This window comes from Anser anser (genome assembly GCF_964211835.1).
Source record: "Anser anser genome assembly, chromosome: 25".
In the NCBI taxonomy this organism is placed as follows: domain Eukaryota; kingdom Metazoa; phylum Chordata; class Aves; order Anseriformes; family Anatidae; genus Anser; species Anser anser.
In genome coordinates this window covers 746,552-760,685 of record NC_139746.1, presented here as the reverse complement: position 1 = coordinate 760,685, position 14,134 = coordinate 746,552, and the positions used below count along the sequence as shown (strand labels likewise).

Below are 14,134 nucleotides of genomic sequence, written 5' to 3'. Positions count from 1 at the left end.
AAAGGCCAAACCTGCCTCCTGCAGCCCAGCCTGGGGCTGTGCCTGCTGGCAGCGCCCGAGCACCGGGAGCACGGCCAGGAGCAGCCGGAGCCGCGGCAGGGAGGGACGGTGCCGAAGGAGAAGCAGAGACGGAGTCGTGCGTAGCTCTGTCAGGTGCTGACATTTATTGCACAGGATGGGCTGGATGGCAAGGTGGGCGCTGGGAGCGGGGCCCTGTCCCCCTGGCTCTGTGGCTGCAGAGGGGGCACGTGGCCCCTCGCTCGGGGGGCACTGCATACATTCAGTGGGGAAGGCTCCGGCGTGCCAGGCTGTGCACATGTGCACCCGCACCTCCTACATCCCTAGGTGCATGCGTACGCTCGGGCATGCCTTTACACGCGCGGTGTGCGCCTTCCCCAGCCTGCCAGCCAGGGGAGCCCAGCGCTGCCTCACCAGCGGCTGCCCCTGGGGCACCCCAGGGCTCGGCTCCCCCGGCTGCAGCAGGAGGGAGGGTGGCTGAGCTCGCCCCCAGCCCCAGCGCTGGGCTGGCACCGGGGGCTGGTGTGTGCACGGGGTCTCGCAGTCCCGCAGGCCCCACAACTTACCTCCAGTCCTCGACCGTCACCCCTCGCCATCGCGCTGTGGGAGGGGAGGCAGGGACACGTGGCGGCGCTGGGGCTGGCCAGCGTGCCTAAGCCCCCAGGGAGGTGCCTGCGGATGCACACATACAGGTTTGTATTCAGGTCATAGATATCATATACAGCGTTGATCACGGGGGATGATGCAGCTGTGGCTTCTATGGGGCAGCCAGGGGCAGTGGGGCACCCCTGCAGGGAGCAGGAGATGGGGCCAGACTTTGGTCGGAGGTGACAGAGCCCCCAAGCCCCCCACCCCCGGTGGGAGGAAGCCGGGGAGCGGGGCTGGAGGTGGCCGAGGGGGGGGCAGAGGTGCCCCTGGCGCGGACGCCTCGGTGGGGATGTGCGGGCTGGGAGCAGCGGACACGGGGCTGGCCGCCCACACCGCGGCCCCCCCCGGCGCACCCGTCCCTGCGCCCGCCTGGCGGCCGGCGCAGTGCGGAGGTCACAAGTTGGAAGACAGCCTGGATTTGGCCGGGTCCGTGTCGGGCGTGCTGCCCACCGAATCCTTGCGGGCCGCCCCCGAGTCCTGCTGCAGGGCGGGCGGCCCCGCGGGCGCCGGGTGGGACAGGGCCCCCCGCGAGGAGGCCGGGCCCCGCAGCCCGGCCGGGGGCGCCGAGCTCGGCGAGGCGGCGGCCGGGCCCCCGCCGATGGAGGCGCAGGACTCGCGCGCCGAGGCCGGGGGGCTCTGGGTGCTGCCGGCCGCCAGCCCGTGGGGCAGGGAGGGCTGCGAAGCCGACAGGGGCCGCGAATCCTGGCTGAGGCTGCTGGTGTGCAGCGCCTGTGTGCTTTTGTGGACGGCCAGCCGCGGGGGCGAGCCGGGCGCCTGCTGCTGGCTCAGGGAGAGCTGGGAGCCCAGCTGCCCCTTGGCACCTCCGTAGGCGAACGTCCGGCTGGCCAGCGGGCTTTGGGACGGCGGGCTGGCGGCGGCGAGGGCGCTGGTGGAGGCGGGCAGGGCGGTCGGCGGCGCCTGGTCCTGCGAGGGCGACGGGTTGGCGTGGGGCGTGGGGGGCTGCGGCTGCTGCGGGGGGCTCTGCTGCAGCAGCACCGGGGAGACAGCGAAGGGGCTGGGCACGGCCTGGGCGTACTGCAAGCGGCGCATCATGCGGGGCGAGCCCAGCGCCATGGAGCCCACCAGCGGGCTGGCCATCTGCGGGCAGAAGCTCATGGCCACGGCTTGCTGGAGGGTGGCGATGGCGGAGGTGACCTGGGGCTGCACCGGGCTGTACATGGCCGTGTGCTGCTGCAGCTCCGCCTGCTGCACCATCTCCCGGTCGTACTTGACGATCTCCTGGATGATCTCGTTCTCCTGATTGTTGAAGACGCCCGAGTTGAGGTCGTGCTGCACTTTGTGAAGCAGGATCGAGTTCTTCTTCCCTGCAGGAAGAGGGGCGGGGTGGGGAGAGCGATGAGCCCCAGTGCTGGGGCTGCGCCAGGCCCCCAGCCCCAGCAAGGGCTGTCCTGGCCCCTCGCCCCCCCATCCCCACGGCCACTTCCAGGCACTGCCACCCCCCCATCCAAGCACCCCGCAGGGTCCCTGCACCCCGGTGTTCCCATCGCGCCCCTTTGGGCATTTGCCCCCCCGTGGGCACAGGGACCGGCAGCGCCGAGGAGCGCCGCAGCAGGATGTGCCAGCAGGAGGGTCCCCGCGCCCCCGCAGCCCCCAGAGCCCTACCAATGCGGTCGAGGCGGTCGATGGCCACGGTCTCGAAGGCCCGTCTCATCATGGGGTACTCCTCCAGCACCTCGTTGAAGTTGTCCACGGAGAGCGAGTAGAGGCGGCAGTAGGTGTCTGCCCGGACGCTGGCTGTGCGCCGGCCGCGGGTCAGCAGGCAGATTTCTGGGGAGGGGAGGTGCAACGGTGCCAAAGCCAAAACCCCACCAGCAAGAACTGGAAACTGGGCGGGGGGCAGGGGCAAGGGGCGAGAGCCACCGAGCCCAGGGGATCCCAGGGCAGCACGAGCATCCTGGTGTCTCTCACAGACCCTGGAAGGGGAGCCAGGCTCGGGACCCCAAGAGCTCACCTCCAAAGTAGGAGCCGTCGGAGAGTTTCATCTCCTTGTTGCCCTTGGTGAGGATGCTGACCACGCCGTGCTGGATGAAGTACATCTTCTTGCCGATGGTGCCCTCGCGGATGATGTAGTCGCCCGGCTGAAACACCTCAAACTTCAGCTTGGTGAGCATCGCTGTGACAAAGTTGGGGTCCGCGTTGGCAAACAGCGGCATCGAGGCCACCAGCTTGCGGCAGTTGAAGTTCACGATTTCCTGCAGGGGAAGGAGGGGAGGAAGCAGGTGGGGAGGTGGGACACAGTCCCCGGAGGCTGGCTTGCGCACGCAGAGGTGTCAGCACACACAGGCACAATTGTGCAAGGACTCAACCACACTCGGAGCTGCAAAGCCAGAGCCAGAGGTGTGCGCGTGTCCTGCAGGAGTGCTGAGACCTGCAGCCCCCCCTCATGGCTGGGAGCAGGGGTTCCCTGACCATGGGGGGTGGTCAGGGCGGGGGCCCCTTCCACCGAGCTGCCACCCTCCAGCCCCCAGGACCACACCTCGCGCAGGGGCTCGTTGAGCTCCCCCAGGATGCTGTCCTCGTCGAACATCTTGCCCTGGTAGCGATGCTCGTAGTAATCGTGGATCTTCTGGCGGAAGTCGGCGGGCAGCTTGTGGAAGGACATGTACTGCTCCACCTGCTTGTACTGCGCGGACAGGGAGGGTGGCAGCGTCAGCCGGGTCGGGGTCCTGCGCCGCTGGATCCAGCCCCACCGCCCCGTCCACAGCGGGCAGAGCAGCCCCAGCCCCAGCCCCAGCCCCGGCTGCACCCGGAGCCCTCGCCCTGCTCCGCTGCACCCGCAGGCACCCACGCATGGGGTGGGGGTGGGGGGGCGCTGCACCAGGCAGGCACAGGAGAGGAACCGTGGTCCCAATCCTGCCCAGTCCCAGCCAGCCCTACCTTCTCCTGGTACTGGCGCCGGGAGGAGTCCAGCGACTGGATGAGGGCCGTGGCGTGGCCGATGAACATGGCGTAGCAGGTGGCCCCCACGATCATGCTCAGCATCGTCAGCCAGATGTCCGTCATGCTCTCAGGCGCCTGCTTCCCGTAGCCGATGCAGAGCATGTGGCTCATCGACTTGAAGAGGGCGAAGGAGTACAGCTCGCTCCAGGAGTCGTTCTGCAGCGCCGGAGAGCGCAGCAGTCAGCCCCGGGGGCGCGCAGCTGCGTGCGGGCGCGAGTACTCGCACACGTGGGTACAAAGCGCGGCCCTGGCTCAGGCCTCCGCTTGCAGCTCCCAGCAGCGCTAAGCAATATGATCTTTGTCGTTTGTTTGTTTGTTTGTTTTTTCCTGACAGTCTCACCGCGCAGGTGAGATCCAAACAAATCCAAACACCAGGCACCAGCTGGGTTGGCAGCGGTCCCGCCGCGCTCTGCTCCCTTCACAGCACCCACCAGACTGGAGGGTTTCTGCACCTCGCTGTCCTGCCTGGCTTCGCTTCAGCTCGCCAGCCGTTCTGCACGTTTTACGCTGCTCTACAAACACGCAGAGAGCCCCTGCGAAGCGCCGTGCAGGGCCCAAGCCCCGACGGCCTGGCAGTCGCGTTCTCGCAGCACTGCCTGGGGGCCCCCTGCCCAGCTGGCGATGGGACGGGCGGGGGGGCTGCAGGGCTGGCCGCGCACAAAGCCTCGGTTCCCCTCGAGAACGGACGCGGCGGTGAAGAGGAGAGTGAGATGGGGAGCAGAGGACAGGCAGGAAGGCAGGCAGGGAGGGAAACCAGCACAGGGATAGAAACCCGGCAGAACGGAAGGGATGAATGGTGAGAGAGCAGGATGAAGATGAGCCTGTACCGGGGCTGAGATTGCAGGGAGCAATTAGCAGTGTGTCCCATTATTTATTAATAGCAGCTTAGTTGCTAATGAGAAGGGGATGGAGGCAGGGGACAGGGGCAGAGCCACATCAGCATCTTCCTCCTGCCGGCGATCGATCGCTCCCCACGTCCTGAGAGCCGTCGTGCTCTGCCAGGGCGAGCGGCGCTGGGGCGAGCGTGTCCCTGGGCCCGGACCCCCGGGAGCTGGGCGGCCCCTCGGGGAGGGCAGCACCCGGAAACCACCAGGCTGCCAGGGGCACAGGACGGGGGGATGGATTTGCCTGAAACTGGGATGGGATTTCCATAAGGCAATCCCTGCCTTGTGCCTTCATCCCCGCTGAACTGCAGGGACGGCTTTGCGGGGTCTCTGTGTCCCCAGGGCCGCCCGGACCAGGGCGCACTGTGCCCCCCAGCACTCACCACCATCCCGTTGATGGAGACCCAGCAGTTCTGGGGGAAATCCTGCAGCATGGGCACGAGGAACTGGAGGCAGCCGTCCCAGTGGCACAGCAGCAGCATCATGCCGATGAGGTTGATGATCCTCATCACGGCGCTCGCCAGGTCGTAAGTCATGTGGAAAATCTGCAGGGGCCGGGGCACAAAGGCGGCCGCGTGAGTGCGGGACCGGGACCGTCCTGGCCAGCCCCAGCCGCTGCCCGGCCCCGCTGAGGGGGGCTCTTGGAGCAGGGGGGGTTTTGCCCTCCCACCCCCCAGCAGCTTCCACCCTGCAGCTCGCCCATGCCCAGGGACCGCTGCTCCCTCACAGATGTCCCTGGATGAACGAAGCGTGACCAGCCCCGTTGTCACCCACAAGCGGCTGCCTCCAGCATGAGCCTGTTGCGGGTCCAGCCCCGGACAGCCAGCCCCAGCCCCTGCCCCTGCTCACAGCGCGGCGTCAGCTGGGCGCAGGGTGCGGGACGCAGCCGCAGCCGCAAACACCTGCGGGGGCTGAGCCCCCTGCAGCACAGCCCCGGCTGCCCCGACACCGATGGAGGCGGGCACAGAGCGGGGCTGCGAGGCAGAACACCGCCCGCATCCTGTGGCACGAGGCTCAACCTGCACGGCCTCGGCCAAAACAGCCATTAACGGCCCCAGTCCTCCCCAAGGCAGCCGCGCTCCTGCTGCCTATTTATAGCCGGCGGGGTGCCTGCGAGCCGCAGCGCCGGGAAGCGCGGGTGGCTGCGGGCTTTGATCAGGATAAGACGGCTCGCGGTGCTCAGCGAGAGCCGAGGGCTCCTGGCCCCGGGGCAGGAAGGAGCGGGGCCGTCCCCGGGCTCAGCACGAGGTGGCTTTGACGGAGACGGCCCAAGGTGCCCCTGGCAGTGCCCCCGGCCGGGGCGGGTGCAGGGGGAGCTGTGACCGCGGGTGCAGGGGGACCCAGCCCCCGGCCCTCACACGCGGCTGCTCCTTGCCCTGCGTGCCCTCACTGCCCCGAGCCTCCTGGTCACAGCCTTGCGTGTCCCCAGTGCCTCTCACCCCTGGGTGCGCACAGTGGGGGAAAGGGAGAAAGTCTTAGGACTTGTTCCTTCTCCTTTAAACTTTTTTTTTAAAGTTGAATTCAAGAAGCAAAAAAGAAGTCAAATTAAATACCCCCCCGTCTTCCTCCTGCTGCAGCTACAAGGCTGGAGCCCCACAGCATCACACAGAGCAGCTGGCACAGCAAGGGCACAGCAAAGGCAGGACAAGGGCACAGCAAAGTCGCAGCAGCCTCTGCACCCAACCCTGGGGTCTGAGGCCGCTCATCCCAGCACGTGGGGGGGACACTGGGACACGGGGCTTGCAGGAGGCGCTTGCAGCAGAGCCCAGCCCTCGAGGAGGGTGCAGGAGGGAGCAGGCAGGCTGGGATCTGGGGCCCGGGGACGAGCGAGGCAGAGGAGGGTGCGAAGGCAGCTCCCCCCCCTCCAGGCACGCGCGCAGAGCCAGCGCCGTGCTGCAGCGAGCACCTGCACGGCCGCATCCATCGGGGCTGTCAGAGGCTGCAGCCCACGCGCCGCAGCCACGCGGCGAAGCTGAGCACGCCGCATCCAGGCACAAAGGCACAGCCCCTGCAGCCCCTGCAGCCCCCCCAGCGTCCTGCCTCCCGCCCTGCCCCGAGGCCGGCGGCTCCTGCGGCGCCTGCAGCCCCCCAGGGCCCCGGTGGGGAGGGGGTAGTGGGAAGGAGCCCCCCGGCCACAGGTGGGGTGCAGCAGGATGCTGCTGAGCTGCTGGTGGGCACGGGGAGTGCCACCTGCCAGCGTGGGGTGCTGTCACCCGTGGGGTGTCCCCACGGACACACACACACGCATGCACACGCACGTGTACTCACAGGGCACAGCTCAGCGGCCCCAAGGAGCTCGGTGCTGCAGCGGACTCAGAGCGCGCCCACGTCCCGGTGTCACACCGGGGACACCGGAGGACGCCGCCAGCTGCTGGCCCCATGCCCCCGTCCGCCCCCAGGCTCGTGGGACTGTTCCCATTCTCCATCCCAGAGACGATGCCGCAGAGACCCCACTGACGGTTTGGGCTCCCCAAGCCCCCGGAGGGGGCTGGGCCGGGCCCCCCCCACCCGGCACCACGCAGCCCCTCACCTCCTCCCACTGGTGGATGTAGCGGATGAGGCGGGAGAGGCGGAGGAGCCGCAGCAGGCTGAGGATCTTGGTGAAGCGGACGATGCGGAGGGCGCGGGCTGTCTTGTACACCTCCGAGTCGATGCCCTTCTCCACGATGAGGAAGACGTAGTCCACAGGGATGGAGGAGACAAAGTCCACCACAAACCAGGTCTTGAGGTACTTCTTCTTGATCCTCTCGGGGTCCAGGATGATCTCCGTGTTGTCCTCAATGACGATCCCCGTCCGGAAGTTCAGCACCAGGTCCATCAGGAAGAAGGTGTCGGAGACCACGTTGAACACGATCCAGGGCGCCGTGGTCTCCTCCTTGAAGAAGGTGATGCCCACGGGGATGATGATCAGGTTGCCCACCATGAAGAGCAGCATTGTGAAGTCCCAGTAAAACCTGGGGGAGGACGGAGGAGGCTGGCACCCCGCGGCCCCCACGGGACCCGGGGCTGCAGCACGGCCCGACGCCCCTCCCAGGCACTGCCACGTCCATGCGTGGCCCCGTCCGGCCACCGGAGCCGTGACGGGTGGCAGGACCCTAGGGGACGGGCCACCCCGGTGTCACCCCCGCGCTCACCCCAGGGAGCACAGCCCTGCGCCTGATCCTGCGGGCCCGGGTCCAGGTAGGGCCGTGTGGGCGCAGGATGAGGCCCGGGGCCGCAGGGGGCTCTTGGTGCTGTGCTCCTTTTGCTGGTGGTCTGCCTGCAGCAGCACCAAGACCCCGACGGGCCCTGGAGCGAGGGGGGGAGACAAAGCCGGGCGCTGGTGGGGAGACCCCTGGCTGGGGAGCCGCTGCGGGACGGGGGGGGGGGCAGCTGGGGACCCCCGACCCCCCCGACCCCCCCCACCCCGGGGGCAGCGTGCGGGTGAGCCGGGCCAGCTCTGTGCCAGCACCTCCTGGGGGGGGGACCCTGCACGGGGGGGACACACGGCAGAGCCCGGCCCGGGGGGGGGCTGCGGGAGCGGCCGAGCACGTACAACTGCAGCTGGAGCCAGCGCCGCCCGCAGCCGGGGGGGGCACCGGGGGGGGGCACGGCCGGGGGGGGCACGGCCGGGCGCCTCCGCCGCACGCCTGCACCGCGACCTTCCCGAGCACCGGCAAGGTCACGGCAGGACCGGGGGGGGCCCCGGGCACGGAGCCCCCCGAGCCCCCGGCGCAGCCCCGGGCACAGCCCCCGGGCCCCCCCGCACCCGGCCCCTGCCCCTTCCCAATGACACCGTCCCCGAGTGAGCCGCTGCCATGGCAACCGCGAGTGATGTCACCGCTGCACAGGCATGACGTCACACGCGGGGCCGGCTCCTGGGTGCCCTCCGCAAGCTGCCAGCCGGGGGGGGGGGGGGGCACGGCACGGCACGGCACGGCACGGCACGGCACGGCTCGGTATGGCACGGCACGGCACGGCACGGCACGGCACGGCTCGGTACGGCACGGCTCGGTATGGCACGGCTCGGTATGGCACGGCACGGCACGGCACGGCACGGCTCGGTATGGCACGGCATGGAGCTCCCCTGGGAGCAGGGGGCAGCTGGGGGGCACTGAGGCCCCCCCGAGACCCCCGGCAGGACCCCAAGGTGCCGCAGGGCCGGCCACAAGCCTCCCCCTGGCTCACGCCAAGGCCCCCCCGCACCAAGCAAGCCCCAGGGGGGCATCGGCCACGCCGAGCCGTGAGGAACAGAGACCGAGCAACCACGCCAGCCGGGCACAGCCCTGCACCGGCCCAGGAGCCTGCGCAACCCCACGGGGCCAGAACCTGGGGGACCAAGGGAGACGACACGGCCCCCATCGCCCCCCAGCACACACAAACGGGGCTGATCCTCGGGCAATCTCTTAGGAGGCCCGGCTGCGACGCCAACACTTTGTTCCTTGGAGGGCAGCGCGTGCACGGAAGAAAAGATCCAGTCCAGGCTGCTAAAAATAGCTGAAAACAAATTAATTAGGATCCTTGCCCCCCCTTTACTTCTGACCTAGTTGAACCACAGTGATGGTGACAGGAGATGCTGAAGGCCTCAGAGCAGGGATGGCCGCTGTCCCCCTGCGCAGCTCACCCCAGGCCTGGCACAACAGCCCCAGCCGGGCGGCTGCGGAGCCGTGGCAGAGCCCCGTCCTGCCCCGTCCCCAGCAGGAGGGGAGGGCAGGGAGACCCTCGGACCCCTCCGGGTGGCAGCACCCAGGCAGGACACCGGGGACATCCCCACTCAGCCCCATCACCCAAGCACAGAGCTCTGGCGGCTCCTGGGGATGACCCGTCCGCCTCGGTGCCACGCATCGCTCCCCGTTAGCCTAATCCAGTCGACCAGGACGCTGCTGGGGCTGAGCTGCGTGCACCGGGGCCTGGCGGGCTTTGGGAAGTTGTAAGAAATACTCAGAGCCTAAAATAACGAGGTCACGCACAGAAGTGGGTTAAGAAGCCACCTGCAGAAGTTCAGCCCCAGCAGAGGCAGAGCAGCGCGTGCGGTGCCAAACACCCGCGCACACCCAAACCACGCAGCCGGGGCAAGTCAGCGGCGCTGCTCTCCCCAGAAGCTTTCACCGTGCGGTCCCTGGGGCTTCAGGCTTTGCAAAATGTCAAGGACACAAACCTGTAAAATCACCCTGGGACAGACAGCCCCAGCCTTTTTTCCTGATGAGTAAGCTGTGGCTTTTTGCCATCTCTCAGGTCTGCGTGCCCCACATTAATCCCGCAGAGTGGGCGCACAGTTCCCGTCACTGTCACCAGAGATAACAGCAGCAGCAGGCTCATCGGCAGGCACAGAGCGCTGGCATTCACAGTGTCCCCGCCGGGAGCAGCGGCAGGCTGCCAAGCCCAGGACCCGCTCTGCGGGGCCGCGAAGCAGCCAGGGCAGCCACCCGGGCGGCAGCAGCGCCACGGACACGGCTTTACACCAGGAGGAAGGCGGCAGCCAGGACCCGCACCTGCCCTGGACGTGTCCTCGCCCCGCGCTGGGGCAGGGACCCCCCTCCCACGGCAGCGCCCTGCGGCGTGGGCTCAGCCCCGGCCCAGCCGCAGCGCTGCGGGTGCTGGGTGCTGGGTGCGGGAGGCCGGGCTCGCCCGCGGCAGGCAGCCCCTCGCCGTCACGGCACCACCACCACCACTGAATCATCCGCTGCCTGCAGCTCGCATTACTAATGCAGCCGGCAGCTCCAGGTTGGATCCTGCTTCCCGGGCTGGATCCTCCCTCCCGGGCTGGATCCTGCTTCCAGGCTTATGCAAGTCTCCGGTGGCAAGGGAAGGGACGGAGCGCGGCGGCACAGCGCCCCTAACCCGTCACCCACCTCCCTGGGTAGCCCCGGCCCCGCTGCACAAGCCACCGCGCTCCCTCTGGGTGCTTGGCCTTGGGCACGAGGCTTCATATCCCGCAGGGCACCAGCGCCTGCCCCCGCACAGCCCTAAAGGGCTGCGAGGACGGGATCTGGGCCAGCGACATGCCCAAAGTCCCTGCAAAGCTAGGGCTAGACACAGGCCTGATCCTGGCTCCAAACCCCGCGCCAGGAGCGCTACCCCAGCTGCAGAAACACCAGCAGAAACAACGGCGAAGTCAATGCTTGCCTTTTTCTCCTCCCATCACTAAAGACCAGAAGTGGAGAAGATGGGCAAGGCGACTGAACAAAGCACCCAGGAATGAGGGGGCTCTGCTCAACGTTGTCTACTTCAGCCCACAATTTGCAAGGTTCTTTTACCAGGTTTGCAACTCGGGATCTCAAACAGCCACCCATGCTGCTTCCTAATAACTCAATATTTATGGAAATAGCGACTTTCCTTCCTGGAGCAAGCATGCCCCTGAATTTCGCATGAATAATCGCGGTGCTGCATCCAGGAGGAGACAAGATCTCTAAATGACTCCTATTATGAAATGATGTCACATATGCAGATGGGTAATGATTTTATCTTAAGATGGGAAAATGGGCTTTGCAGGGCAAACGTGGATGGGTTCATATCCATTAGCATTACTAGGTAAATGATGTATTTTTTTTAAGGCAGGAATAATGTGAAATACACAGACACATGTCCTAAACACGCATGAGTGGAGTGGACTCCTCGCTGCTGGGCTCCCACAGCCCTACGTTGAGCTGATCTTGTTTATTTCCACATTTGTAGACTGGGCTAATGCATTGGTTCTCCTCGCAGCTCCTCCCCGCTGAGCAGGGAACTCTTCTACGCCACTTGCAGCATCACAGCACGGGCAGCGGCTCTTCTCCCGTGGGTTTGGAGTCGTGGCAGAGGCTCCAGGAGGGGACGGAGCCGCAGCGGGACAGGGTGACCCCCCCAAGGTCGCCTGCAGGGAGGCCCCATGCTCCAGCAGCACCGCGGCGCTGCTGGCTCCGCGTTGGCCATGGAGCCAGGCAGGCTCTCACCCCGATGCGGTCAGCACGGGGCCCCATCGCCACGCCGCTCCCAAAGGTCCTGTGGCCGCGCGAGGTGAGCAGGGCACTCACCAGCTCCCCGGGAACCCCCACGGGTGGCAGGGGACCCTCCTGGCACAGGGACACTGCGCTGGCTGCCACAGCAGGGACCGAGGAGCTCCCGCGGGAACAGTAACGCCCTCGTGCCCGGCTAAGGCCAGGCGTCGCTCACAGCCCGGCCCTGCAGCAGAGCTGGTCCCCGACTGGGAACATGAGCAGAAACCTGCGTGGGCTCCCACCGGGAATGTCTGGTGTGAGGGTGAGGGACCCTGAGCGCGAGGTCAGCCCTGGAGAGGAGGCTGGAGGCCTCCGGCTGCTCCTCCACACGCCTCGGAAGATGCCGGAGCAGCACAGGAGCTGCTCACAAGGCCGGGACGCCGGAGCTGCAGGCGCTGGTCCCTGCCCCAAGCCTGCCCGGCCAGCACAGAGCCTCACTGCCCGCAGCCGCCTCCTCTGCCCGGGGACCTCTGAGCTCTCACCTGCGGGCTCACCCGCAGCCCCCGCACCCTGCACCGCTCTCCTGCACGGGGGTGAAGCCCCCTTGAGCACTAGAAGAGGGACAGAATGACTTGGGCCTGAGCCACTCGCTGCCTCCCGGCCTCTGGCTAAGGGCCCCCAGCCCCCTCGGGGTCACCAGGCCATGGGCTCCCAACGGCCCCGATCTTGGCCACCAGTCCCCAGAAGGGCTGTGCCGCTTGCCCCCAGTACATCCCTCCTGGCAGCCCCCACCCAGCCCATTCACCACCGATCTCTCCCCAGGGCTCAGAGGGGGGAGACGGAAAGGAGGGGGTGCTGCAGCACCTTTCTCCCAGCCGCAAAGGCTGGACCTTGGGGACCTGGCCCTCTGGGGAGCGAGACGAATCCCTCAAACTCCTTGAATCTTAGGGATGGGATCTGGCCTCCTGGTGGGAAGGCGAACCTTGACAAAGCTCTGCGGGTCTCCCAGCCCAGGCCTCGGGGCCCTGGGACCCCAGGGGCAAGCGTGACTCCTTCCCCCGTGACAGCTTTAGGGCCCAAAGCCTGGTGGGAGTCTCCAGAGCATCCTCGCTGGGCCGAGCCGTTCCGAGGCCCTGGGAAGGACAAGGGGATGTCCTTGGCCGAGCACCCCGCTCGGGGGGGCAGCGGGCTGCCGGCACCCCCGGGTCGCTGCGCTGGGGAGGGGGGTGCCCAGCCGCCAGCCCCTCCCTGCACACACGCGGGCTGCGCCTTCCACCTCCAGCGCGGCTCAAGGTGCCCTCTCCAGGGCACGGCTCGGCCCTGCCCCGGCCGCGGGCCCCGCTCGCCCCCTCCCCGCCGCCGCCGGAGCCCCCCCGCCCCGCGCAGCCCCCGCAGGGGCCGGGGATGCCCGGGGCCGGCGGCGCTGCCCCGGGGGGCGCAGCCCCGGAGCCCCGGGGGCCCCGCGGAGCCCGGGCGCGGTGCGGGCGCCCCCGGCGCGGCTCGCACCTGAAGTCGCTGTAGGGGTGGATGATCCAGGCCCCCGCCGACTTGACGCGCTCCTGCTCCCGCTCCACCGCCTTCTGGGAGCCGAACATCCGCAGCGAGAACTTGTTGACGCCGGGCTGGAGCATGGCCCCGAACTGCCGCTGCATGAAGCTGGCCTGGCTCCCGCGGGCCTCCTCGCCCGCATCGTCGCCCTCCTCGGCCGCCTTGGCCCCGCCGGGGGATGCGCCGCCGCCGCCGCCGCCGCCGCCGCAGGAGAAGGAGACCTTGGGCTCGCGGGGCGGCTCCGCGCCGGGGCTGCGCGGCGGCTCCCCGCGGCGGCACTCGCCGTTCGGGGACCCCTTCCCGCCGCGGCCCCGCGGCCGCCCCCCGGCCCCGCCGCCGCGCTTCGCCCCCTCGGCCGCCGCCGCCGCCGCCGCCGCCTCCTCCTCGGCCGCCGCCTCCCCGCCCGCCGCGCCGCGGCCCGCCCGCATCCTGCCGCTGCCGCCGCCGAGGCCACCGGCGGCCGAGTGGCGCCCGCCGCCGTGCCGGGGGCGGGCCGGGGGCGGGCCGGGGGCGGGCGCCGGGGCCGGGCCGGCTCCGCAGCTCCCCCCGCCGGCGCGGCCCCGCTCCCCCCCGACGGCACCGGCCGCTCCCCGCGTCCCGGTCCCCCGGCGCCGCCGGGCCGGGAGCTGCCCCCGGGGCGCGCATCCCCCGCGGGGCTCCCGCCGCTCGGCGCGCCCCGGGCCCGTCCTCCCCCGACGGCTCCGCCGCTCAGCCCCGAGCAGCCGGCCGGGGCAGCGGCCGGGACCCGCCGCAGGGGCGGAGGCTCCCGAGCGCCACGAACGGGCTCCGGGAGCGGCGGCGGCGAAGCCCCGGGGAGCGCACGGCCCCGGAGCCGGCCCGGGGCGGCGAGCGGGGCGCGGGCACCACCTGGTGCTCGCCGCGCAGAAACGCACCCGGGGGTGCCCCGGAGCCGCGGCCCCGGCCCCCGCACCCTGCCCCGGAGCCCCCCCGGCGCCCCCCCCAGCGCCGGCCAATCTCCAAAACGCCTCCGAGCGCAGAGCCCCCGCCTGCCCGGGTCCCCCCCGGCCCTGCAGGGACACGAAGCGCTCCGGGAGCCGGCGCCGCGTCCTCGCTTCGCCGCCCGGTGTCGGCCCCGCAGCTCCCGGCAGGGAGCAGCACGGGGCCGCTCCCCCCCCCGGCTCCCCGGCCGCTGCCAGCCCCGCCGAACAAAAGGCACAA

At 69.4% G+C, this 14,134-nt stretch overlaps 1 protein-coding gene across 1 annotated transcript; it reads right to left on the bottom strand.

Annotated features, from left to right (window-relative positions):
- Nucleotides 1–137: 137 nt before the first annotated feature.
- Nucleotides 138–13,419, bottom strand: HCN2 (hyperpolarization activated cyclic nucleotide gated potassium and sodium channel 2). Its single transcript, XM_083810959.1, has 8 exons — nucleotides 12,914–13,419; nucleotides 7,042–7,465; nucleotides 4,895–5,056; nucleotides 3,565–3,783; nucleotides 3,164–3,310; nucleotides 2,639–2,879; nucleotides 2,290–2,454; nucleotides 138–1,991 (listed from the first exon to the last, which is right to left on the bottom strand). Exons 1-8 carry the CDS (start codon nucleotides 13,381–13,383, stop codon nucleotides 1,060–1,062), a joined length of 2,760 nt encoding a protein of 919 aa, XP_083667085.1. The 5' UTR covers nucleotides 13,384–13,419; the 3' UTR covers nucleotides 138–1,059.
- Nucleotides 13,420–14,134: the final 715 nt, after the last annotated feature.

Excerpts from the sequence above, each read along its gene's own strand:
- HCN2 (XM_083810959.1), bottom strand. The coding sequence starts at position 13,383 with ATGCGGGCGGGCCGCGGCGCGGCGGGCGGGGAGGCGGCGGCCGAGGAG. Across the intron at positions 3,311-3,564 it reads GGCGCCAGTACCAGGAGAAG|TACAAGCAGGTGGAGCAGTA; the intron begins GTAGGGCTGGCT and ends CTGTCCGCGCAG. Across the intron at positions 2,455-2,638 it reads CGACGGCTCCTACTTTGGAG|AAATCTGCCTGCTGACCCGC; the intron begins GTGAGCTCTTGG and ends TCCCCTCCCCAG.